The sequence below is a fragment of the Neomonachus schauinslandi genome, chromosome 10, assembly GCF_002201575.2.
Source record: "Neomonachus schauinslandi chromosome 10, ASM220157v2, whole genome shotgun sequence".
Lineage (NCBI taxonomy): Eukaryota > Metazoa > Chordata > Mammalia > Carnivora > Phocidae > Neomonachus > Neomonachus schauinslandi.
The window spans coordinates 77,227,379-77,253,810 of NC_058412.1; the positions used below are offsets into that span (position 1 = coordinate 77,227,379).

Sequence of the window (26,432 nt, forward strand, 5' to 3'; positions counted from 1 at the left end):
TAGCTGAGTTAATTTAAGTTCTGTGGGATTTTCTTTATCTCAGTGCTCAACTTATTGTTCTTAACATAAAACACATCAGTAAGGCATACTGTTAGGATCACTGTGTGCTCATGGAAGTCGTTCATCATTGATTTTATTTGCCAGAAAATACAAATTTTTCCAGTAACACAAAGGGTGTTTTTTGTTTTTGTTTTTTTTAAGAATGCTTTAAAAGCAGTGTAAAAAATGCTACTATCCTTAGAGAAGCATAGAAATCCTAAGCCAGCTGCACGGATTATATTCCTAAAAAGTATCAGAATTTTAAAAAAGTAAATGAAGGTATCACAGAAAATAGAGAATTGAAGAAAAACAAACCAGTGAATGTGTGTGTCTATCTCGTACTTTGAGCAATGTCTGGAGGAATCTGGTTGTCCTAACTGTTGGCAGTACTAATGACCTTAGTGGGAAGACACCAGGGAGGTTGCTATCTCTCCTACAACACAGGGAGCGGTCCTCACAACAAAGAATTATCTAGCCTCAAATGTCAATAGTGCCAAGGTTGAGAAAACCTGTTATCAAGTTTTTGTAATCAGCTTGACTAACTCAAATGTACTTCCTTCCACATTTGCATTCTCCCCCCACTTAGTTTTTGAAATCTCCACAAAATCCTTGTGCAACTACCTGCCTTCACACAAATGTTGTTCATGCTTAGTTGGACTTTTTCTGGGCTTGGTGTTCCTACACGCTGAGGAAGAAGAGAATCGACAAAATCACAGCATAAGCCCCACAGACCTGCCCATGCAGTCTAGGGGAGCAGGGGCCAATAATTACTGCCCTGCTCCTGTATTTGAGGAATCTATACTAAATTGTGCTTATATATAAAGGGCTGCCAAGAAATTGAGCACTTGAGGAAAAAAAAACCAAACAAATGCACAATTTAGTTCTGAACTCTTCATATATTTTTTTAAATTTCTGGTTTTTGCATTTTGATAGACAAAGTAAGAACCACATTATTTTAAATCTAGAGTTGACCAATAATTGTTGCTTCTTTCAGTCTTTGTAAGTAAAAGATACATCTTTGGGGCAAAACAGGTAAAAGTCAATGAAGAAACCCTTATAACGACTAGTTTTTATAGCACTTAAAACTATGAAGGCAGTATTATAAAAACTAATCATATCTGAAACTTACTAAGCTTTCCACTTACTTAGCTTTCCACACTTACTGTGTGCCTTGCTCACAGTAAATTGTTACTCAATCTTTGCAGAATAGAACCGATTTAGCCATAGTCTAGCACTGAGGTTTCAAACAACTACAAGACTACCTATGCTGACAGCAGAAAGTTTTTTTCTTGGTCGACTGAGGGTGAAAGACCTAAGTAATCTCATATGACCCTCTCTATGGTCTTCAAGATCAATAATTTATTTGACAGTTACATATGTGTGACATTCAAATCTTTTCTATATTGAAATACACCAATTTATCCAGAAAACCATATATCAGCACCATGGCCCGTATCCAGAAAACCATATATGCACCTACTTTATGACAAGGTAAAAGACCAATGATAGTGACCCAGTGAAGACTAAGCTCCACAGAGAAATGAACTAAAAAAAAAAGGCATTTTCTTTTAGCAAAAAGCCAGTAAGTAACAGTGACTAAAATATTATCATTTTCATAATTAAGAACTTACTCTTTCTCCAGGTTGGCTACAACGCTGTGTACATAATCACTATCTGTCTGGGAAAGAAAAAAAATTACACATACGTTAATGTTTTTAAATTTCTTTTTAACTTTTAATAATGAATTCAAATAAATAATTACAACATTCAATGAAAGCATTACATTCAATTTTCAGACAACTTATGGATTTGCATTTCTGTATTCTACTTTATTGCGCTACATCATGGAGTTTTTACTAATTCAATAAGCAGATGTCAGTTTTTATTACTTTCAATGGTCTCTGATTCAGTAGAAAAAACTGAGTACAGAAATTATTTCTACTTCTTCTGAAACATCTGAACTATAAGTAGTGAATAAATAACTGATGCAGCATGCTACAGAGAAAGATTTCTCCACTTGCAATCATAAAACTTAGGTTCAGATTTGTCTCTGTAGCTACTTGGCCTGTATATTAAGTGAAAGTAAGTGACTTCTGTGAGCCTTCCTTTCCTATCCTATTAAAAAAAATAAAAGGCAGGAAGAAACAATACCTTTGAGACTATGACACTTAATGATAAAACCATGTAATAAAAAGCTGTTATTGTCTGCATTATCATCATTATTATTAGGCTGATAATGAGAACCCGAGTCAAAGCAGTTTACCCAGAGTTAGAAATAAATGCTTATCAGACCTGTGTATTTTTAAATTATATACAAATAGGGGTGCATCGGTGGCTCAGTCAACTATCTGACTCTTCATTTTGGCTCAGGTGAAGATCTCAGGGTCCTGGGATCAAGCCCTGCTTTGGGCTCTGCACGGAGCGTGGAGCCTGCTTGGGATTCTCTGTCTTCCTCTCCTTCTGCCCCTTCCCACCACTCATGCAGTCTCTCTCTCACAATCAATCACTCAATCAATAAATTATATACAAATAGAAATCTAATACTCCCTACCAATTTTAAATACATTTGCGGCTTATATTAAAATGCTCAACTGTCAAAAGGAATCAATGATACATAAAATATGATCTAGGATATAAAGACTGCCAAAACACTTAATACTTGAAAACAAACCAAAACAAAAAGATAAAGCTTAACCCTGGAAATTACAAAACTATTAAGCTATAAAAATGGTTGTATAGAAGATTTTCTGGAAAAGTATTTTAATTTCTGTTAATTGAAAGTGATTCCTATTTTTATTATTAAATTTAAAGACTTAGGAATGAGACAGTAAGACCACATCCTTCAAACTCTTAACAACTATGGAGATACAACCAGCACACAACTCAAAACCCTCTGTACTTTCCCTATGCAAACCCAAACATTAGTCAGTGATACCTCTTTCAGTAAATTACTCACTGACATGTTTAACTAATGAGTATCTTACCACTCATCAGCTAAAAGTTTGGAGAATATGAACAGAATTGGTTTATATAAATTTTAACGTTTAAGCAACAACCTGAAATTCAATATGGTAAGCATTTACTTAGGGCCAGCGATGGGCTAGCCAAGGAAAAAGGAATACAGAGATGAACAAGACCAGCTCCCTCTCCCCAAAAGGCTGTCCAAGAGGTGGGCCAAGATGATTAAGTGGATGCAAATGTAGATTTATTGTGTAATGTGTAATAAAAAGTATGGAACTCAAGTGAACCATATCTAATATTATCTAATATCATAGGTAATCTTATTTTTGCATGCTAATTGACATAACTAGCAAAAGATTTGCTTAAATGACTATAACTGGTGTCACTTTTCTACGAGAGAATCCATCCTTTCTGGTATCAGCTAAGGGGCCTGTTCTGGGAAGCCTCTGAAGAAAGCTAAATGCCTACATGGCACAGAAACAGCCAAGCCAGTCCTTCTCTCCATAGGGCCTCTCCTTGCCTCCTCCTCACCCGTCCCTGTTGACAGTAAGATAGGCAGGATCTGAGATCCTGGGGCTGGCTTGCTTTAAATTGAGAGCACTTTTTCCTGAAACCTTTTTTAAAGGCATGTGGAGACTTTTTTTTTTCCCCCCCCATGTGGAGACTTTTTAAGAGGCAGTATTATCACCCAATTCTGGGAATGTATCTGTGAATATAAGACTGAGATGTGTGTATTCTAGAGGGTATGTGAATGGTATGCTTGGGATAGGTAGGAAGGAAAGTGGACATACATAGAAAAAGAAGGAACATTTTTTCCTGGAGAACCAAGTGTTCCTCATGGTTAAAGTTAAATATTTTTATATTAAAACTAAGATATTATTAATACATACTGCAACAGGGATGAACCCTGATGAACGTGATGCTAAGTGAAAAAAGCCAGTTACAAATGTGTGTCCACATATTGTATGACTGTGTTTGCATAAAATATCCAAAACGGAACAATCCATACAAACAGAAAATAGATTAGTCGTTGCCTAGGGCTGCGGGAGAAGGGTATTAATGGGTATTAATGGGTGCAGGGTATTAATGGGTGATGGTTAAGGGGAACAGAGTTGTTTTTTGAGGTGATGAAAATGTTCTAAAACTGATTGAGATGATGGCAGCATAACTATGATTTTAAATAGGTAAATTACAAAAATGAGGATTAGAAAAGTTAAATGTAAAATCCAATTTTCTATTTTTTATATATTTTAGGGAGTATAATATGCTATTAATAGCATATATGTGTAATCTGCGAATATTTTATATAAGTACAAATTGGGAATACATGATCAATGGAATGCTGAACAGAAAAGCTTAGATCATATTGCTGCACTGGACCAGTTCTGGTGAGACAGACTACAGAATGCTCCATCCCAAACCAGCAGAATGCCCATTCTTTTCATGGAACATAAATTCAGTAAAGTTGCAGGACACAGAGTTAACAATTTTGAAACAACTGAAATGAAGAGAAACAAAACAACAATTTGAAATCTGTTGTGTTTCTCTTCACTAATAATGAACTATCAGAAAAAATTTTAAGAAAGTCATCCTATTTATAATTGCATCAAAAAGAATAAAATACCTAGGGATAAATTTAACTAAGGTGGTAAAAGATCTGTACTCTGAAAACTCTAAGATACTGATGGAAGAAATTGAAGACAACACAAACAAATGGAAAGATAAACCACAAGCATGGACTGGAAGAATTGTTAGTGTCCATACTATTTTCAAAACAGTCTACAGATTTCAATGCAATCCCTATCAAAATACCAATGGCATTTTTCTCAGACCTACAACAAATAATCCTAAAATTTGTATGTAACCACAGAAGACCCCAAACAGCCAGAGCAATTTTGAGAAAGAAGAAAGAAGAACAAAGTTGGAGGTAACATGATCCTGATTTCAAACTATACTCCAAAGCTACAGTAATCAGAACAGTATGGTACTGACAGAAAAAAACAAATAGGTCAATGGAATAGAAGAGAGGCCAGAAATAAACCCATCTTTAAACGGTCATTCAATCTACAACAAAGAGACAAGAACATACAAAGGAGTAAAGACAGTCTCTTTGATCAGTTGTGTTGGGAAAACTGCACAGTCACATGCAAAGGAATAAAACTGGACCACTATCTTACACCATACCAAAAAATTAACTCAGAATGCACTCAAGACTTAAGAGATGAAACCATAAAACTCCTAGAAAAAATAGGCAGTGAACCCTTGGACATAATTCTCAGAAATGTTTTTTTTGATAGGTCTCCTCAGACAAAGGAAACAAAAGCAAAAACAAACAAATGGAACTATATCAAACAAAGAGTTTTTGCACAGCAAAGGAAACCATCAACACAATGAAAAAGCAACCTACTGAATGGGAGGAGATATTTGGAATGGTTGCTACCCAAAATATATGAAGAAGTGGTACAACTCAGTAACAAAAACCTCAACAACCTGATTTAAAAATGGGCAGAAGACCTGAGTAGACATTTTTTCCAAAGAAGACACACACACACATACACACACACACACTGGCATGTGAAAAGATGCTCCCTATCACAATTATCAGGGAAATGCATCTCAAAACAGCAATGAAATACTACCTCAAACCAGTCAGAACAGCTAGTATCAAAAAGACAAGAAATAACAAGTGTTGGCAAGAATGTGGAGAAAAGGAAACCCTTGTGTACTCTTGGTGGGCAAATAAATAGGTGCAGCCTCCTGTGGAGAACAGTACAGAGGGTCCACAAAAAATTAAAATACAGCTACCATACGGTCCAGCAGTTCCACTTCTGGGTATTTACCTAAGAAAACCAAAGCACTAATTCAAAAAGATACTATGTATCCCAATGTTCAATGCAGCATTATTTACAATAGGCAAGATATGGAAGCAACTCAAGTGCCCATTGATAGATAAATGGACAAAATGTGATCTACAAAGTGGAATATCATTTAGCTATAAAAAAGAATGAAATCTTGCCATTTGTGATAACACAAGAGGACCTATAGTAAATAAGCCAGACAAAGACAAATACAATATAATTTCACTTACATGTGGAATCTAAAAAACAAAACAAATTTACAAACAGAATAAAAACAGATCATAGATATGGAGAATTGGTGGGGGTGGGGTTAAACACGTGAAGGCGATTAGGAGGTACAAACTTCCAGTTATAAAATAAGTCATGGAGATGTAATGTACAGCATAGGGATATGGTCAATAATATTGTAACAACTTTGTATGGTGACAGATGGTAACTAGACCTATCATGGTGATCATTTTAAAATATATAAAAATACTAAATTGCGGGGCACCTGGGTGGCTCAGATGGTTAAGCGTCTGCCTTCGGCTCAGGTCATGATCCCAGGGTCCTGGGATCGAGCCCCGCATCGGGCTCCCTGCTCAGTGGGAAGCCTGCTTCTCCCTCTCCCACTCCCCCTGCTTGTGTTCCCTCTCTCACGGTGTATCTCTCTGTCAAATAAATAAATAAAATCTTAAAAATATATATATATATACTAAATTGCTATCTTGTACATCTGAAACTAAAATATTGTATGTCAATTATAATCCAATTTTTTAAAAAGGTTGAATTAGTCAACTGCCCATAAGATAGTCTCTAGAAAGAGGTCATAAAAATAAAAACAATATCCACAACCTTGGACAGTTACCTCCTAAACAGCCTCTTAAGATTTTGTATCATTAGGTTGATAGCATTGTACAAATCTTCTCTATCCTTACTCATTTTTCTTTATTCATTCTATCGAGTAATGAAAGAAATTACACTTCAAATCTCAAAGATGGTGGAAGAATTTGCTTAGAATTCAGAAGCCCACTGATCAAAGGTCTAGAGCCCATGATGTAGCAGAAAGTCAGGCACACGAGCAGTGTAGACCGGCCCTCAGGCTGCTGACCAGTAGAAGGGATCAAGGTGCCCTTTGATTCTTTGTTCTAGTTCTGAGAGACTGCACTGTATCTGTATACATAGATGCCCATACACCTGGGTGTCTTGAGGATGTATGTAGCATGAATACTTTGTAATGTCGACTGATGAAATCTAAGACAACTCATCTAAAAATTTAAAAATTAAACAAAAAACAAAAAACAGGCTCCTCCTCTAGCACTTTAAAAACATTGTTCCATTGTCTTGGACTTGCATAGTTTCTAACAAGAATCCATAGTATTCTTACTTTTCTTTTTCTGTGCATAATGTGTCTTTGCTTTGGCTTCTTTTTAGACCTTCTCTTTATCTCTTGTTTTTGGCAATTTGATTATGACATACCTGATGGTGGTTTTGTGTTTATTCTGCTTAGGATTTTTTTGGACTTCTTGAATCTAAGGATTTATACCTTTCTTTAAATATGGAAAAATTTCAGTAATTATTCCTTCTTTCTCCTCTCCATTCTGGAATTTCATATGGTAGATCAATTAATATTAGCCCATAGATAAATGCAATGAATAACACTCAGTCTTTTTCACCATATACTTAATTTTGGGTACATTCTATTGTCCTTCTTAAATTCACTGACCTTTCCTTCTGCAGTGTCTAATCTGTTAAGATTATACAGTAAATTTTAAATTTCAGATACTGTACTTTTCATTGCTACATGTTCCATCACTTGATTCTTTTATACATCTTCCATTCCATTCCTCATTGTGTTAAGTACTTGAAAATGTTTGTAATAGTTGTCTGGTTGTCCTTTCCTTCCAGTTCTATCACCTCTATCATTTCTACATTTGTTTCTATTAGCTAAATTTTCTTTTAGTTATGGTTCACTTTTTTTTCTCCTTGGCACGCTAACCATTTTTTATTTGATAATAGACATTATAAATGCCACATTGTTAAGTGTCTTAATTTTGCTGTTTTCTTTTTTAAAAACCCTTGGGCTTTATTTTAGCAGGCGGTTATTTGTGGATCAGTTGACCCCCCACAGGCCTCTTTTTAAGCTTTGTTGGGGTGGGCCTAGAATAACCACCTCAAAGACAGTTCACCTCCTCTGGATTCTCCACTAAATGCCCTGGGTGACTACCAAGGACTTGCCATTCTGGCTGGTCAGAACTCATCCTGCGTGAGCAATAGGAATGTTCAGGTTGCAGATCCCTGATCATTCCCCCACACCCCCAACTTGTGAATTTCACCCTGTGCACAGGTGGCCCAACACAACAAGGACCCAAAGGCACCATCATTTTCTGTGTAGCAGTCTCCTTTCTCCAACTCTGTTCTGCAGTTTCCACTTGCTCTCCCTGTGACTGCCCTTGTGCAATGTGATCTGGAAATGCACCTCCAGGCAGAAAGTTGGGGGGAGTTGTGGTATTCACTGATTTTTCTGTCTCAGGGAATCCCGTCGTGTAGAGTCTTCTGTCCAATGTCTGAGAACAAATGAATCATATTTTGTTCAGCCTTCCAGTTGCTTACAGCAGGAAGGTAAGTCAAGTCCTTATTAACTCTTTCAGAGCCCGAAACAGATGTTACTTTACATAATAAGGAACCAAAGAAAATTCCAGAAAGCTAATGTGTACAAGTGACAAATCAAAAGGACTAAAAGGACCAGCATGTGCTAGAATGGGGCTGGCAGCTCATGAATTTTATTTCCCTAGGGTCCAAGGAAAAGCTATTCCTATCCATCTAACGCTTGGCTTTATACTTTAAATTCAATGCAGATGTACCAGAAAGGCCAACAAATACAAGTTAGCCTTACTAGTTTCTAAAATGGTCAAGCTGTTAAAAGAATAGACAAACACACACTTCATTTCCAATACGTCTATCATAGTCTTTCTTCTTTTCCTTCTCCTAAACAGTTGATGCTACAGCAACAGTTCTCAGACTTTTCTAATCAGAACCCATTCCGTTCATTCTCACCGCCTCTTCAATTATCCTAGTCTAAGCCTCACCTGGATTATTACGGATAGTTTCCTAAGTAGGTTCTTCACTTTCCTTTCCAAAGAAGTCAGTGTGACCCTTTTAAAAGGTAATTCATGTTATTCTTGCCAAAAATGCATAACTATAGTCTAATCATGGGAAAATATCAAACAAATCCAAACTGAAACATTCTCCAATGTGACCAACTAGTGTACTCAATAAAGGTCTGCAAGTTCACGAAAGACAAGAAAAATGCAATCAACTATCATGAGTAGAAGGCAACTAAGTAGTCAGAACAACTAAATGCAAAGTGATATTTAGGACTGGATGCGAAAACAGAAAAATGACCTTACGTGGAAAAACACCTAATCTGAATAAAGTCTACAGTTTAGCGAACGGTATTATACCAATGTTAATTTCCTGGTTTTGATAGTTTTATCATGGCTACATAAGTTGTTAACATTACAGCAAGCTGAGTCAAGGGAATATTCTCTATTATTTGTGTAAATTTTCTATAAATTCAAAATTATTTCAAAATAAAGTATTTTCACAACTAATGAATGGTTGAACACTACATCAAAAACTAATGATGTACTATATGGTGGCTAACCAAACATAATAAAATTTTTTTAATAAATTAATTAAAAAACAAAATAAGTATTTTAAAGTAACGTAAAGAAATAAAAAGTTAGTCAAGTGTCTTCTCTACTTGAAACCCTCAAATGATTTTGTTTTAAGTAGATCATGACAGACGCACTGCCTGTTTTCACAAAGTAAAACCTTATTGGAACACAACCCCACCCATTTTTTTACATATGGTTTCTGGCTGTTTTCAGGCTACAACAGCAGAGCTGAATAGATGCAACAGAAACTGCATGGTGTGCAAAGCCTAAAATATTTGCCATGTGGCCCTATACAAAAAACTTGTTAGTCCCCTGACTTAGAGTGAAAGCCAAGTTCTTAATATGGCCTGTAGCGTTCTATGTGACCTGGCCTACCCCACTCCTTCTCTAACTACCTCCTACTACTGAACCCCTCACCTTTTCTGCTCCAGCCACACAGGCCTCTCCCTGCTGTTTCACAAAACGGGTCAAGCAAGGCTCTTGCCTTAGGCCCTTTGCACATGCTTAGTCTGCTTGGATTGTTCAACTCTTGCATTCTTCAAGTCTTTGCCCAAATGTCCTGACCACTTTAATAAACCATCCCCTGGCAACCCCATACTCCCTTTCCCATTTGCTCTGGTTTATTCTTCAAGCACTTACTACCATTTAATGTATTATATATTTGTTTTTTAATCTGTCTTTTTCTATAAGTTTCATTGGGCAGAGGCTTTGTTTTATTCAAAGATATGCCTAGTACTTACCACTGTTTGGATAAATATTTGTTGAATTACAAGCAAATTTAATAGGATATTACGTATGTACAATTTCTTCCTAATTGGCATTTGTATGATTTGTAAAAAAGGTATAAGTAAACATCTTAAAATGCCACTGCTAAAAAAATTATAGACCAAAAACACTATTGATGCACTAACACAGTAATCTGTAATTTAAAATAAAAAATAGAAACACTAGACAGATACAGAAGACTTGAACAACACTACCAACTTGATCTAACAGACATTTATAAAACACTCCTCTTGGCTAATAGCAGAATCCATTCTTTTTAAGCAACATGGAATCTTGTCCAGGGTAGACCATACGCTAGCCCATAAGCAAATATTGATAAATTTAAAAGGCTTGAATTAAAAATAAAACAACAAAAGGAAATTTGAGAAATCTACAAATAGGTAAAAATTAAACAATATATTTCCAAATAATCCATGGTCAAAGCAGTAATTACAAGGGGATTTAGAAAGTATTTTGGTCTGAATGAAAGTAAAACTTGACATACCAAAATTTATGAGATGCAGCTAATGTGGTGCTTAGAGAGAAATTTATAGCTTAAAATTGCCTCTACTAGAAAAGATCTCCAGCCAATAACCTAAGAATTCAGAAAAATCTAGAAAATCAAGGGGGAAAAAAAAGAATCCAAGAATTCGGAAAAATCTAAAAATCTAGAAAAAGAGTAAACCAAACTAAAAGCGAGTGGAAGGGAAGAAGTAATAAAGAATGGAAATTAATGTAACAGGAAAATGAAGAAATGATGAAGTCAATAAAACTAAAAGTCAGTTCTTTGAAAAGATCAAAGACTAAGTCAACTGAATAGCATTATAGGGAGGTCTGTCTGCCCTGCTTGACTACCAGCCAGCCAGCCAGCCAGTGAGAAGATGGGAAAGGTCTCAGAGGGAGGGAGATGGAGAAGGGAAAAGATGGAAATTGCAGAGGCGTTAGGAAGCGTGAAGACTGGAGACTACTGTTTAGAATAACAAATTCCGTAGACTACTGGGACTCTTTAGCCATGTGCGTGTATAATTAATAACTTTTTTTTTTCAAATGCAGGAAAACAAAACAAAAAAAAGGGAGAGAGAAAAATATTCCCGTGTAATGCTAGATTACAAGTTAAGGACACAATCTATTGTCCAGTGGATTTTTTTTTAATCTCTTCCAGTACCTTCTTTACTTTAGTACTTCAATAAATAGGTGTTCAATGAATGAAAGACTAATTAGAATGATATCTGTACTTCTGCCTTTATTTAAAAAAGAGGACTAACAGGTAATTATGAGAGCTTGAGAAAACATAACTAGACAGAGGACTACTGTTTCTGAGGCTACTCTACTCTTCAAGGTGCTTTGGGTGGGAAAAAGCTTCAAAGCATTCAGGGAACTAAACCCTGGCTGAATGCATGCTAAACTGTCTAACTGGAAAAGATTAAGCCACTTATACAGAATTTGCCTAGGAAGCACTGACATTATACAGAATTATCAATGAGAAACAGACACAAAACTGCAAACTCCATTTTCAGTAAGACCAATGTTAATAACCAAACTTCTCAAGCTCAAAAGGAATCCAAAGTGGTTCCAATAATCAGAGGTAGCCTGAAGAATGGCACCGACTAACTATATTTGCAGGAAGCAGCCTGACTCTACAGCAGCTACAAAGAGAGTCTTTGACTAAAAAACAACTAGTCTGGAACACTACTTTGCCCCCTCCTCCTCCTGTAACCCAGTGGGGGGGGGGGGGAGGCGGAAAAAAGCCATTTCCTTCTATGATGATTCATAAAAAAGGAACTAGCACAGCAACTGTACAAAAATATAAGAAAAAAAGGGAGAAATTCAGCAAAACCTATGAACAAAAACAAGAAAAAAGCTATACTGATAGCCACAAAACAGATGAAAAGTTGTGACCAAATATTTCCCCACTAATTTCAACGAAAAAACACCCAGTTGAAGCACTTGGTACTATGAAGCAACACCAGATATTAGAAATGATTATGAGGATTCGAAAATGTACATGGAAATGCAAAGGACCTAAAATATCTAAGTCAATCCTGCAAACAACAAAATTGGAGGACTTAACCCTACCTCATTTCAATACTTAATTCAAAGTTATAGTAATCAAGATAGTGAGGTATTTGCATAAGGATCAACCTACAGGTCAATGGAACAGAACAGAAAAAGACCCACACATATATAGTCACTGGATTTTCAACGAAAGCATCAAAGCGATCTCATGGGGAAAGGAAAGTGTTTTCAACAACTGGTACTGGAGTAAATGATTACCCACATGAAAAACAATGAACGTGAACACTATGTTACACCACAACAAAAATTAACCCAAGATGGAATGCAGACCTAATATAAGAGTTAAAACAGTTTTCAAAAGAGATAATCTTCACCATTTGGGGCTAAGCAAGGATTTCTCAGGTCATGGAGAACAATAACCATAAAATAAAATATTGATTAATTAGACTTCGTCAAAATAAAAACTTCTCACCAAGAAAATGTGAAAAACATGAATAGACTTCCACAGATTGGGAGAAAATACTAACAAAACACCCATATCTGACAAAGTAAAAGTATCCAGCATATATAAAGAATTCTGATAACTCAAAAACACACAAAAAACCACCACCCAATTTTTTTAAAATGGGCAAATGTGTTGAAGAAACTTCCCAAAAGAAGATACATAAATGCACTGGATTAATGATGGATAAAGGATGGATAGGTAGAGATAGGATAAATGAAAACACTAAAATCTTTGTAGTAAAATATAGGTGTCATATATACGGGTATAATTGTAAAATTCTTTCAACTTTGTTGTATATCTTTAAAAGTTCTTAATAAAAAGAATGTTCAAAAGTTCTTTCCTGAAATTAAGTAAGATATGACTCTATATACCTAAAGACCATATTATGCGCCAGGGAAAAATGATCCACAATGGTTGATATCAAGACATGTTATAGCAATATTACTAGGCTTTAAAGATAGAAAAAGAATTATTTGGGCAACTGGGCAATATGAGTTTCTTACAGCAAGGAGTGAGAAATGTGGAAGGTCATTTGGCTAGCTTGAGCAGTAGCTCAAGCTACCAATAAAGAAAATGCGACTGGGGGCTTCTATACCCAAGCAGAGAATAAAGGCAAAAGATAACATTTTTGACCACACAGAACCTCCGGGGAAATTGCTCATGTGGACCCTTCTTGAGGAAAAAAATCAGAAAATCAACTTTAATCAATAGGTTTAAATAGATCAGCAATTCAGAAACTGCTTTATGTTTATTTAGGATTAACCAAGTAAGTAGATATATTGTGAATCATGAGGGCCAAGTTTCCCACTGATGGGGAAAATAGTCAAGAATAAGGAACTGGGGGAGGTTAGGATGAACCCTGCAGTATTGGATGGAATCAAAGGTATCTTACCAACTCATGATTTTTAACATATACAGATAAATGGACATAGGACCTGTATAGATGTACAGATGTGTGTTTGTATGCATACGTGTATTTCCTAGCTTTGCCCACTGAGAGGACAAGAAGCAGTGATCCCTCAGAAGCAATGAGCATATCTGGAACCCAGGTCTTGGTTTCTCATACTATTCTCCAATTAAGAGACATGGCTGGGGACATGGCTGATTCAAGGTTTGGGGCAGGGAAAATACAAGATAAGCCTAGAACATCTTACGCTGCTAGAATATAAGGAAAAATGATGGGGCATATTGAAGGACAGAGTAGCCAACTCCAAAGAGCAGTCAATGGCCAAATTTAGAACAATTTTAATAACAAAGTAAAAAATTTATAATATCCACAACTTCACACTGATATCAATAACCAACAAAATAAACAAAATTGAAGAAAAGAATAGTTCTTCCTTAAAGAATTCCAATTAATGCAGAAGAAACAAGGAAATCACCATTCAGCAAACATAATTGTCACAGGCAAGAATCATCAAAAATGATTAGTCGAGAAAAAGTTATGAAGAAAACAGGATATTTACATGATCTTAAAGCATCACTTCAGAAGATAGCCTCTAAGTATATATGGAAAAGGGTCTATTTATAGTAATCTGTCAGACACCACCTTAATCAAATGATACAAGTTAACAATGCTGATAATGAGATATGTCAATATCATCTTAATATGAGGCCCTGAAAAAAAATACCATATCACTTCTACGGTGTTCTTGCTAAAAAATGTAAAACCTGAATTTAATCATAAGGAAGCACGACACAATCGCAAACTGAGACACAGTCCAGAATCCCTGCTTCTTTGGAAAAATGTATTTAGAAGAAATGTTTTTTGTTACTGGTATATAGAAAAATAAATTGATCTCATCCAGCCACCTTGATAAATTCCCCTATTATTTCTAATAATTTGTCTGTTTATTCTTTTGGGTTTTCTATATTATCAAAAAATAATTAAGCTCCACTCAAAGCCCAGGATAGGAATATCCAAGTGGCTGAGCCCAGGTCATATGCCTGAACTGGTAAAGCAATTATCTGGCATTTTTAGTCTGCATAATGGGAGAAAGGCTTCCTCCCACCAAGATTCATAAAATGGAGAATTCTCCAAACATAAAAACAGAACAGGAAAAACAAATTTTACTAAAATCCAGAGTATAATGTAGGAAAACATTTTGTCAGAAATGGTCATGAGTGACAGAAATAACATAAATAGTAATACAGTATAAGAAATACTATAAAATAGCATAAAATACATAATAATGAAGCATACAGATAACAAAGGATCATTAAAATACAAAGGTTATAATTTAAAATAAAAGTAATAAGTAAAAGTAAATGTAAGAATGATACAATTTTAAAATGTGAACATCACACTTGGATCATATCATGGATCCTTCAGAGTAACGGGAATTTATTCCTCTTAACGCCTGCAATTCTAGAATAGAGTCAGTGAACTTTCATATAGTACATTAACAGTCAACTTTCAAAACCTTGCATGTTCTATAAATGTCTCATCATTTACGCTCAATTGACCCCAAGAGAGAAATCACCAGAGAGGAACAAAGAACGAAAATAGAGCTAGTAACTACTTTTCTGTGTCTCCTCTCCTCCCAGAGGGGCATTCTTTGGACAACCCCCTCCACCTTCAAGAAAAAAAGAACATGAAGAATGGGAAGTCAAACAGGCATGAAAAGATTATGATACACTTTAACATCTATATGCATTCATCTACAGTTCTTTTTCATTAATTTTTTGCTCACACATTAAAGTGGACCAGAGGTAATTCACACCTTTATAAAAATTAAAAATATTTGTGAAAGATCGATTTACTTCTATCTATTTACTCTAAATAAATTTCATATGGGAGACTGAGGACCGTTTCATAAAAGGGATGAACAGGGACCTGAAGGATGATTAAGAAAGAGAAAGAAAGAGGCAACATTTCAGGCTAAGGAATAACACAAACAGAACTGAGAACATGCTAGGTGTACATAACAAATTGAGAGTAAAAGGACTGGAACACAGACCTATTAACTCTGTGATGTAAAAAACCTTTAATAAACACATGGGAAACATGGAAGAGAAGCAGTTTGAGAAAACCAGATTAACTTAGTTATAGACAGATTAAAAATTGCTCATGAAACATTCAACTAATGTTATCAAGTAGGCAGTTGGAAATACGGGCTTAGGACGACACAGGAGATCTAGAGCTAGAAACCATGCAACATGTAGATCATGTTCACAGCCACAGAATACGCACTTGTTACTAGTGTTAATGTTGTCTCGGGCTACCAAACACTTAGATTAATAACTACTAATCAAGGTAGACTCAAATACAGTGATTAATAATTTTAAATTGCCTAAAGGCAATTCAATGAACTCTATAAATCAATGGACTCTATAAATCAACTCTATAACTCAGAATAGACTTTCTTCCAAATACTGAAATCTACATAGATACACATAAAAACTCCAGCAATTCAGGAGTCTTCAGAGATCAGAATACTGCAGGCACTTAAACTGAACTGTCAGGATGCAACACCTCTCCGTGTGTGATCTTACTGCACCTGCCTGCAACACTGTTGAGCTTACAAAACTCAAGACCATAATTCTCCTTTTAGAGATGATGAAACAGGATGAAGAGAGAAAAAAACAACCTGCTCAAGTGGCAGTTAGTGGCATAATCCAGGTCCTGAATATGGGTCATCTGACTCCAAATCCAGTGTTACTACATCTTAGTGATCAGGTGAAGGAAGGGCTATGGCAAGAGGGTCTTGAATCCTTCTGTACACAAATCTATACCTCTAGACTGAAAACTATTTTTAAGTTATGAAATTGTGATTTATAATAATAAATATATATTTGGTCTTTGTCCCATTTCTGGCACAGAGCTCCCCAAACCCTTGGAATTTCCTAAGTAATGAGAGCAAGAGACATGTCTTTTGCTATGTTAATGAAGTGGTTTTTGGACCCACCCCCATCCCAATGACAGATGGGGGCTGGCTGCCAGGAGAGCCAACCATATGATCAGAGTGTTGGAACTTTTGGTCCTACTCCTCCAATCTCCAGCAAAGGGAGAGGACCAGGAGGTTGAATCAATCACCAATGGCCAATGATTTAGTAAATCATGACTATGTAATGAGGCCTCCATAAAAACCCAAAAGAACAGGGTTGGAGAGGTTCCATGCTGGTGAATACATGAAGGTGCTGGGAGAATGGCGCCCTCAGTGAGCATGGAAGCTCCACGCCCCTTCCTACCTACTTTGCCCCATGCACCTCTTCCATCTGGATGTCCATCTGTATCCTTTCTCATATCCTTTAATAAATTAATAAACATAAGTGTTGTACAGAGTTCTGTTAGGCACTCTAACAAATTAATCAAACCCAAGGAGGCGGTCTTTGGAACCTCCAATCTATAGCTGGTTGGTCAGAAACACAGGGCTTGCAACTGGCATCTGAAGTATGTGTCTATGTGGGGGTGGGAGCCAGTTTCGTGCAAATGAGCCCTTAACCTGTGAGATCTGACATTAACTTCAGGTAGATAGCATCAGAATTCAGTTAAATTGTAGGATACCCAGCCACTGTCACAGAGAATTCCTTGGTGTGGGGAAAAGCTTCCATACATTTGCTGACCAAAAGTGTCAATGAAGTGTTTAGGTAAAAGTAGAGACACACAGGGAAGAAACACACAGTACAGAAGAAGCGAGTTTTTCCCTACATAGTAAGAAAAAGAAACCTGAGTTTTTCCTTTACACAACTATATACTTCTTTCTTTTTTAGGGTTAAGGCTTTTTTTTTTTCTCTCATTAAAAATCAGTACATGCTCAAAATTTTAATTTTACAAAACTGTAAACGAGAGAAAGTGGCATATCCCCATAATCCCAACTCTCAACAATATGCACTACTAATAGTTTGGAGTATATTCCGCAAGACCATTTTCTCTATTCATCTAATTAATGCACAGGTAGGAGCTGTATAAATGTGTGTATGAGCTTGAATATATTTACACACTTGCAAATGCTTCTACTGGATCAATTTTTAGAAGCAGAATGTTAGGGCGCCTGGGTGGCTCAGTTGGTTAAGCGACTGCCTTCGGCTCAGGTCATGATCCTGGAGTCCCTGGATCGAGTCCCGCATCGGGCTCCCTGCTTGGCAGGGAGTCTGCTTCTCCCTCTCCCGCTCCCCCCTCTTGTGCTCTCTCTCTCTCTCACTCTCTCTCTCAAATAAATAAATAAAAAAAATCTTTAAAAAAAAAAAAAAAAAAAAAAAAAAAAGAAGCAGAATGTTAGATCACTGAGTATATAGTACTTTAAATTTTAATAGCTATTGCCAAATTGCTTTCCAAGGAGATTGTACCAATTTCTACTAGTTGACAAAGAAAATTTGTATAAATACAAATGGCCAAAAGACATATAAACCAAGGAGACTATACGAATTTCTACTGACATACAATATGCGACTGACAAAATCTGTATAAATACAAATGGTCAAAAGACATAAACCAATATTTAATCCCATTTGGTAAAGAAATCCAAATTAAACAAAAGCAGTATATTTATTTTTATCCATCAACTTGGCAAAAAAAATTAAAGACAAATATTATCTAGCGCAGTGTGGGGACAGGAAAACAAGCTCTCTCACAGACTGTTGGAAGAATAACCTGGCTCAACTTCCGGAGGGCATTTTGGCCATGTATGAACATTTTAATGTATATGGACGATGACCCGGCAATTCCACATTTAGGAATGGATCCCACATCAGTAAGTATCCAAGTGCCCAACAATTTACTTAGAGTAATGCACAGTCTTTAAAAAAAGAGCAAAAATTTGGAAACAGTTTAAATGTCTATCAATCAGAAATTAAGTCAATTACGTTAAAACCATACAATGGAATATTTTGCAGTCATAAAAAAATGATGCTATGATATTCTTTTTAGCATAGAAAAATGTCCATATTAATAAATATATAGAACAATCCCATTTATATATAAATGTATACAAGCCTTAGGGAAAACTTCTTAAAATATATTTCAGAATATCAACAGCTATATCTACATGGAGGAGCAACAGGTAAATTTTAATGATACATTCTGTAATTGTTTTAAATGGTATGCACGTGTTTACTTTTATGTTAAAGAAAACATTAACGACATTTTCCTTTTAAAAGACATGGGAAACCATGAAAAGTTGGGAGTCAGTACACTAAACCAGGTAATGTCCTAAATCCTTTCATACTCTGAAATTCTACATGATAATTAAGAAAATATTTACTCCAGGGGCTTTTTTCCTTCATTATTCCCAAAAAGCATATTCAGTACACTTTCCCTAGATCTTGTGAGGAGACTAAAATACAAGAAATGTTCCTTGTTCTTATCATATTTTGACTTTTAAAATAATAATGATGGCTGCATCTTGGGAGTATAGAGAAGGGGTAGAGAGAATAAGGAAATGATAAAACCCCAACCCAGGCAAAGCGTTTCTCAGGTTTCAAAACTCCCAAAGAAAATCAATGCAAATCTCCAAATTTAGGTCCGAGAGCTAAAAATGAGGACTCACTGCTTTTAAAGATTTATGTATATAATATCCTACTCACAACAGATCATTATTCCTGGACCGTTACTGCCGGAGACAAGTCAAGGCAAACACAGCAAGTTAGACTTACATTTAACTATCAGAAAGAATATATTATCTAACCTTTATACATCACATTTTTAAAAACATGCTTATAAAAGCATATTAAAACATTCATTTATGGTTTCAACTCTTATACATTACATGTAGTAAAAAAATAATGACAAATAATTACCTCTCCTATGAAGACTACTATAACACAGTCCAACTTCTCTTCAGGATACAGATTATCAATAAGGGAATGAAGTGTTTCTATGAGGTAAGATTTAACTTCTCTCTTCACTGTGGGAATTCCCATTACTATTGACACTGAAACAAAATAATGATAGTAATTATATAAAAAGATTTCACACTGACAGTACAGAATAACACTAGTATTTCAAAAGTGATTATACCCTCTCAAATTGATAGAAATGACTGAGAAATTGAAATACACTACTCAATAATAATTGAGGAATCAAAATATACTACAAAATGTACTACTATACGAACAAAAATAAAGCCAAAAAAGGCATACCCATAACAGTGTAATTCTTTTCCACAGGGCTTATCCATAAAAAATGTCAAAGTGCTGATAAAAATGAAGACTTTAAACCTCACATTGAAAACAAGTGACTGTAAAGTATGAACAAATATAAATTATACAACTAAAAGTTAGAAACACTGAAACATCTTAAAAATCAATGTCTCAAAAAAAAAATCAATGCCTCAGATATCATGTATATAATGCAATCAGAAGGACACAACATCCCTTCTGTGGTTTTCTTGCCAAAAACACATAACCTCAATCTAACCATGAATATCAGACAAATCCAAATTAGGGGGATAATCCACAAAATAATTGTCCAGGTATTTTCTGAAGTGTCCAGATCAGGGAAGACAAAGAAAGAATAAGGAACTGTGTGACATGGCCGAAGACGAAGGAGACATGACAAGTAAATGAAATACGGGATCCTGAGTTGGATCCTGGAGCAGAAAAAGAAGAATGAGAAAATGACAAAATCTGAAGAGGATCTAAGGTTAGTTAACACTACAGCATCAATGTCAAGTTCCTGGTTTTGATCATTTGAACATTTAGGGGAACCGGGTGAGGTATATGAAAACACTGTGTGTACTTTCCATGCAACTCTTTCAAGTCTAAATTACAGCCAGTTCTACTGTAATGTTTGTTTTGCAACACAAATTTGTTCCTGAGTGATTAATGTATTAGGCAACTATCTGAGCATAATGTATTTCACATTTGCTTATGTGCAATTTCTCCTCTGGGACAAGCATTCACTAGGTAAACACAGAAAATGGAATCCATTTGAAATGAGTTCAAAAAACTGAACCAAGCAATGTAGAAATACACGAACAGTATACACTCCTAACTTCTACCAGCTGCCTCAGTTAACTGCACGTGAAGAACCACACATATCTACATCTAGTGTTGAAATTTCCACCAGATTGCAGATAACCTGCCTTGCATCACATTTCTCAAAACCTTCCAAGCGGCAATCCTTCTGAAGCCCATTTTAACAGGCAAACCTCAAGTATTATTCAGTACCATATTTACTGTAGTACTTAGTATTTTTGAATCATATAGCGTGTGTAAAACTGTGTTTTTGTCTTTTTGTATGTGTAACTAACAGTTTCTGACCACTGTGATACTAACCGACTTTTCTCCTTTTATTGAACAATTCTGCATAGCATGATAAATTTTAAGAATGCAAATATTATGTTATAATAGGACTGTAATCCACCGGAAGTTTTTTTTAATAACCCCCTTTAAAAAGCCTTAATATCCTGTTACATAGCAGTAGAGAAATATTTTGCAAATGTTAAAAACATTTAAGTCTTAATAATGTAAAAATTTATTAGAAATGTGACAAAATACTTAGAATTCACAAAATTCTGAAATTAGAAGGAAGCTTGAAGATCATGGCTCAATGAGTCTACCACCATGATTCTGCAAATACTAAGATCCATAATTTGGCTATATGCAAAAGAATGAAACTGGACCAGTTTGTTACACCATATACAAAAATAAACTCAAAACAGATTAAAAACCTAAATGTGAGACACAGAACCATAAAAATCCTAGAAGAGAGTATTGGCAATAATTTCTCTGACATCGGCCACAGCAACATTTTTCTAGATATGTCTCCAAGGCAAGGGAAACAAAAGCAAAAATAAACTACTGGGAGTACACCAAAATAAAAAGCTTCTGCAAAGCAAAGGAAACAATCGATAAAACTAAAAGACAATCTACAGAATGGGAGAAGGTATTTGAAAATGACATATCTGATGAAGGGTTAGTATCCAAAATAACTAAAGAACGAATACAACTTAACAACCAAAAAAACAAATAATCTAATTTAAAAGGGGGCAGAAAGATATTTCTCCAAAGAGGACATACAGATGGCCAACAAGACACATGAAAAGATGCATGACATCACTCATCATCAGAGAAAGGCAAATCAAAACCACAATGAGAACACCTCACATCTGTCAGAATGGTTAAAATCAACAACACAAGAAAACAGGTGTTGATGAGGATGTGGAGAAAAAAGGAATCCTCATGCACTATTGGCAGAAATGCAAACTGGTGCAGCCACTGTAGAAAACAGTATGGAGGTTCCTCAAAAATTAAAAATAGAACTACCCTATGACCCAGTAACTGCACTATTGGGTATTTACCCAAAGAATATGAAAGCACTAATCCAAAAAGATAAAAGCACCCCTATGTTTACTGCAGCATTATTTACGAGAGCCAAGTAATGGAAGCAGCCCAAGTGTCCATGGATTGATGAAAGGAAAAAGAAGATGTGATACACACATACACACACAATGGAATACCACTCAGCCACAAAAAGAATGCAGTCTTGCCATCTGCAACAACATTGATGGAGTAAGAGTATATAATGTTAAGAGAATAATTAAGTCAGAGAAAGACAAATGCCATAGGATTTCACCCATAGGTGGAATTTAGGAAACAAAACAAAGGAAAAAAAAGACACAAACCAAAAAAAGAGAGTCTTAACTATAAAGAACAAAGGTTACCAGAGGGGAGGTGAATGGGAGGATAGGTAAAATAGGTGATGGGGATTAAAGAGTACACTTACCATGATGAGCACTGAGGAATACATAAACTGTCGAATCACTAAATTGTACACCTAAAACGAACACTATATATTAACTATGTTGGAATTAAAATTTAAAAAGCAATAACAACCCTCCCCCCCCAAAAGAATACTAAAATCCAAATGGTTTAAAAGATATCCCAAAGGTAGATGCCATACTCCCCTCTTCAATTTTGAGATGAAGAGCTTCCTGGGGCTCAAAAAGAGATCTGTCATATTTAGACTTCTGGGAAGATGGCAGAGCAGTAAAATCTTGAGCTCATAGACACACAGTGCAACCAACTCTGAAAAAGACTCAAGGGCTGGCACAAGAGACTTTACAGTTAACTGTAGAGAAAGCCACACTGAGAACTACAGGAGGGGAGGAAATGAACTTAGGTACCAAACCTCTGTGAGACTAACTGCACACAGGACCGAGAAGGGAGAGGAGCAGAATCCACACCAGGTACCACAGGCATGGAGAACCCACACTGGTAAGGTAAGTCCCCATAACATCTGGCTTTGAAAACCAGTGGGGCTTAACTTCCAGAGTTTTAAAATCAGCAGACCCAAATTCTGGGTACTTTAAAATCAGCTGGTGTAGCTCCAAGAGAGCTGGCAGGGATAACAGGAAACTGAGTCCCCACCCTCAAAGAGTCAGCATAACAAAGAACCCTGCAGAGACACCTCAAGGAAGCAGCAGTTTGGAAAGTGCCTGGGGTATCTCAGATTTTGCACTGAAGGGGCAGGAATCTTTAGGAGACTTCAAGAACAAAAGTGCTAGCAAGCACCATTCTCTTACCCTAGGCTCCCTCCCCTCCCCTCCCCCGCATATAGCCAGACACTTGTGGGAACCACCACAAATACTCTCTACATATCTTGCTAGCAACAAGTGCCCCACCTCTGCATTCCCCTTTGGAGGCACCACATCCAACCTGACCCACTCAGCAGGCATGCCTCCAAAACCACCTCTGCCCCAACACACCATGCAAGCAACCCCAGCAGAGACAAGTGCCACTCCAAAGTGACCCCTGCCCTGGGGAGAAGGGAATATAACCATACAAAACCAGTGTGTACCCACAGTCCCAGCAGCCAAACCTTAGAGCTGGCAGTGCAGAGACAGTGCCCTGCAGCTCAGTATATCTGCAGTCCCAGAATACACAGACTAAGGACAGGCATCCAATCTGACTGCTGCTCTACTACAAGTCCCCTTAAAGCACAGGGACCAAACCCTGACCAGTGTACCCGAAACAGGTAAAATGGGCCTTTGCAGCCAACTGGACTGAAGGTAAAGGCAGCTCAGTCCCACGCTAGAACCCACACAGCCACACAGGAAAGACCCCGGAGGTGCCTAATTCCAGTGAACAGAGGACACGGTGCTTCAAGACACCACAAGACCTCTTCTTCATAAGGCCACTAATTTCAAGATCAGGAGATGTAGGTGGTTTCCCTAATACAAAGAAACAAACACAGAGTTAGACAAAATGAGGAGACAGAGCAATATGGTCCAAATAAAAGAACAGGACAAAAATCACAGGAAGAGAGCTAAATGAAATGGTGATAAGCAATATGCCTGATAAAGACTTCAAAGTAATGGTCATAAAGATACTCACTGGACTTGAGAAAAAAGTGGAGGATCTCAGTAAGACCTTCAACAAAGAGATAGAAAATACAAAAAAGAACCAGAGATGAAAAATTCAGTAACTGAAATTCAAAATTCACTAGAGCAAATTGATACCAGAATAGAGGAGGCAGAACAACTAAGCAGTGATGTGGAAAACAGAGTAATGGAAAGCAACCAAGCTGAAGAGCAAAAAGTAAAAAGAATAAAAACTGAGAATAGGTTCAGGAAACTCAACATCATCATCAAGCACAGTAACATTCACATTATAGGGATCCCAGAAGACAGAAAGCAACAGAAAATTTATTTGAAGAAATTATTGCTGAAAATTTCCCTACTGCAGGGAAGGAAAAGATATCTAGACTCAAGAAGCACAGAGAGCCCCCAACAAAATTTACCCAAGGAAGTCCACAGCAAGACATGTAACAATTAAAGTGACAAAAACAAGTGATGAAGAAAAAATTTTAAAAACAGCAAAAGAAAAATTGTATACAAGGGGAACCACATAAGGCTATCAGTTGATTCTCAAACAGAAACTCTGCAGGCCAGAATGGAGTGGCAAGATATATTCAAAGTCCTGAAAGGATAAAACATGCAACCAAAAAAACTCTATTCAGCAAGGTTATCATTCAGAATAGAAGGAGAGATAATGACTTTGCCAGACAAACAAAAGTTAAAGGAGTTCATCACCACTAAACCAGGCTTATAGAAAAACGTTAAAGGGAATTCTTTGAGTAGAAATTAAAGGCCATAATTAAGCATAAGAAAATTATGATGGGAAAAAATTTCACAGGTGAATGCAAACATATAATAAAAGTAGTAGATTAATCACTTACAAAACCAATATGGAGGTTAAAGTCAAAAGCAGTAAAAACAATTGTAACTATAAAAATCAGTCAAGAGATTCATAAAAGTACCTATGACATCATGTACATAAACCAGGGGGGGCGGGGGGAGGGCAGGGAATGCATAGGAAAAATTCAGTGCTTTTAGAATGGGTTCAAAAACTTAAGTGACGATAGGAGGAGCAAGATGGTGGAGGAGTAGGAGACCTAAATTTCATCTGGTCTCAGGAATTCAGCTACATAGGGATCAAACCATTCTGAACACCTACGAACTCAACAGGAGATCGAAGAAAAGAATAGCAACAACTCTCTCATCAGAAAAGCGAACACTTTCTGGAAGGTAGGATGTGCGGAAAAGTGAATCTGAGGCGACATTCGGGAAGATAGAGGGCGGGAGGAGGGAGCCTAGGTCAGCCGCTAGTGGCAAGTGATAGAGCCGCGGAGCACAAAATCGGAACTTTGAGAAGTTGGCTCCGCTGAGGGACGTCGCTCCAGTGGCTAAGTGGGGGGTGGAACCCTCTGGGACAGTGTGGTCTCAGGACCCTCGGGGTCACAGAAAGACCGGCGGTGCCTGAGTGTGGCAGAACTCCCAGGTATCAGAGCGGGGAAGCCGGCTGCAGAGATGGAGCCGAGGCACGGGCTCTCAGCTCCGGGTTGCCAAAAACCATGATCCGCCGCATAGTCGGGCCACTGCTCCTCCAGCAGGGACCCAACAAGCGGCAGATCCGGGGAGACTCCACTTCCTCCCCCCCAGGAGGAGCAGCGTGGAAGCACACTGCAGCAATCTATTGGGTTTGGAGACTCCACACCGGGTCGGGTGCCAGAGATAGAAACGCTTGGTCACAGACCAGGTGAGCACAGAGTGTGGCTGGGGACCGGGGAGACAGGAGTGACTGACTGCTTTTCTCTGCGGGCGCACTGAGGAGTGGGGGCCCAAGTTCTCGGCTCCTCTGGGGCGGAGATTGGGAGGCCGCCATTTTCACTCTCCGCCTCCAAAGCTGGACGGAAAGCTCGCAGGGAACAAAAGCTCCGGAGAGCAAACCCGAGCAGATTACTTAGCCCGGACCGGCAAGGGCGGGGCAATTCCGCCTCCAACAAAGACATTTGGGAACCACGGCAACAGGCCCCTCCCACAGAAGATCAGCAAGAACAGCCAGCCAAGACCAAGTTTACCCATCAGTGAGAACGGCAGAACTCCAGCGCTAGGGGAATACTCCACACAGAATTCATGGCTTTTTTCCCCGATTCTTTAGTCTTTCAAAGTTAATTTTTTTTTGAATTTTTTTTCTCCTTTTCAACCAACATTTTATCAATCCCTTTTTTAAAAATCTTTTTTATTTTTCATTTTTAGAGTCATATTCCATCCCTTCATAGTAGTCAATCTTATTTTTGGTATATATATATATATAAGTTGTTCTCTCTTTAAAATTTTGGGATACAGTTTCTTCTAACAGACCAAAATATACCCTAAATCTCTAGTGTATGGCTTTGTTCTAGTC

General features: G+C 37.0%; 1 protein-coding gene across 2 annotated transcripts in view; it reads right to left on the reverse strand.

Moving 5' to 3' along the window:
- Positions 1–26,432, reverse strand: part of MGAT4A (alpha-1,3-mannosyl-glycoprotein 4-beta-N-acetylglucosaminyltransferase A) — a 116,982-nt gene that overhangs the window by 30,450 nt on the left and 60,100 nt on the right. For both annotated transcript variants that reach the window (XM_021701173.1, XM_021701172.1), the window contains 2 exons: positions 19,542–19,675; positions 1,671–1,717 (listed from right to left, as the gene is read on the reverse strand). In XM_021701173.1, coding sequence (XP_021556848.1) covers positions 1,671–1,717; positions 19,542–19,675 — 181 coding nt within the window. The remainder of the gene's footprint in view (positions 1–1,670; positions 1,718–19,541; positions 19,676–26,432) is intronic.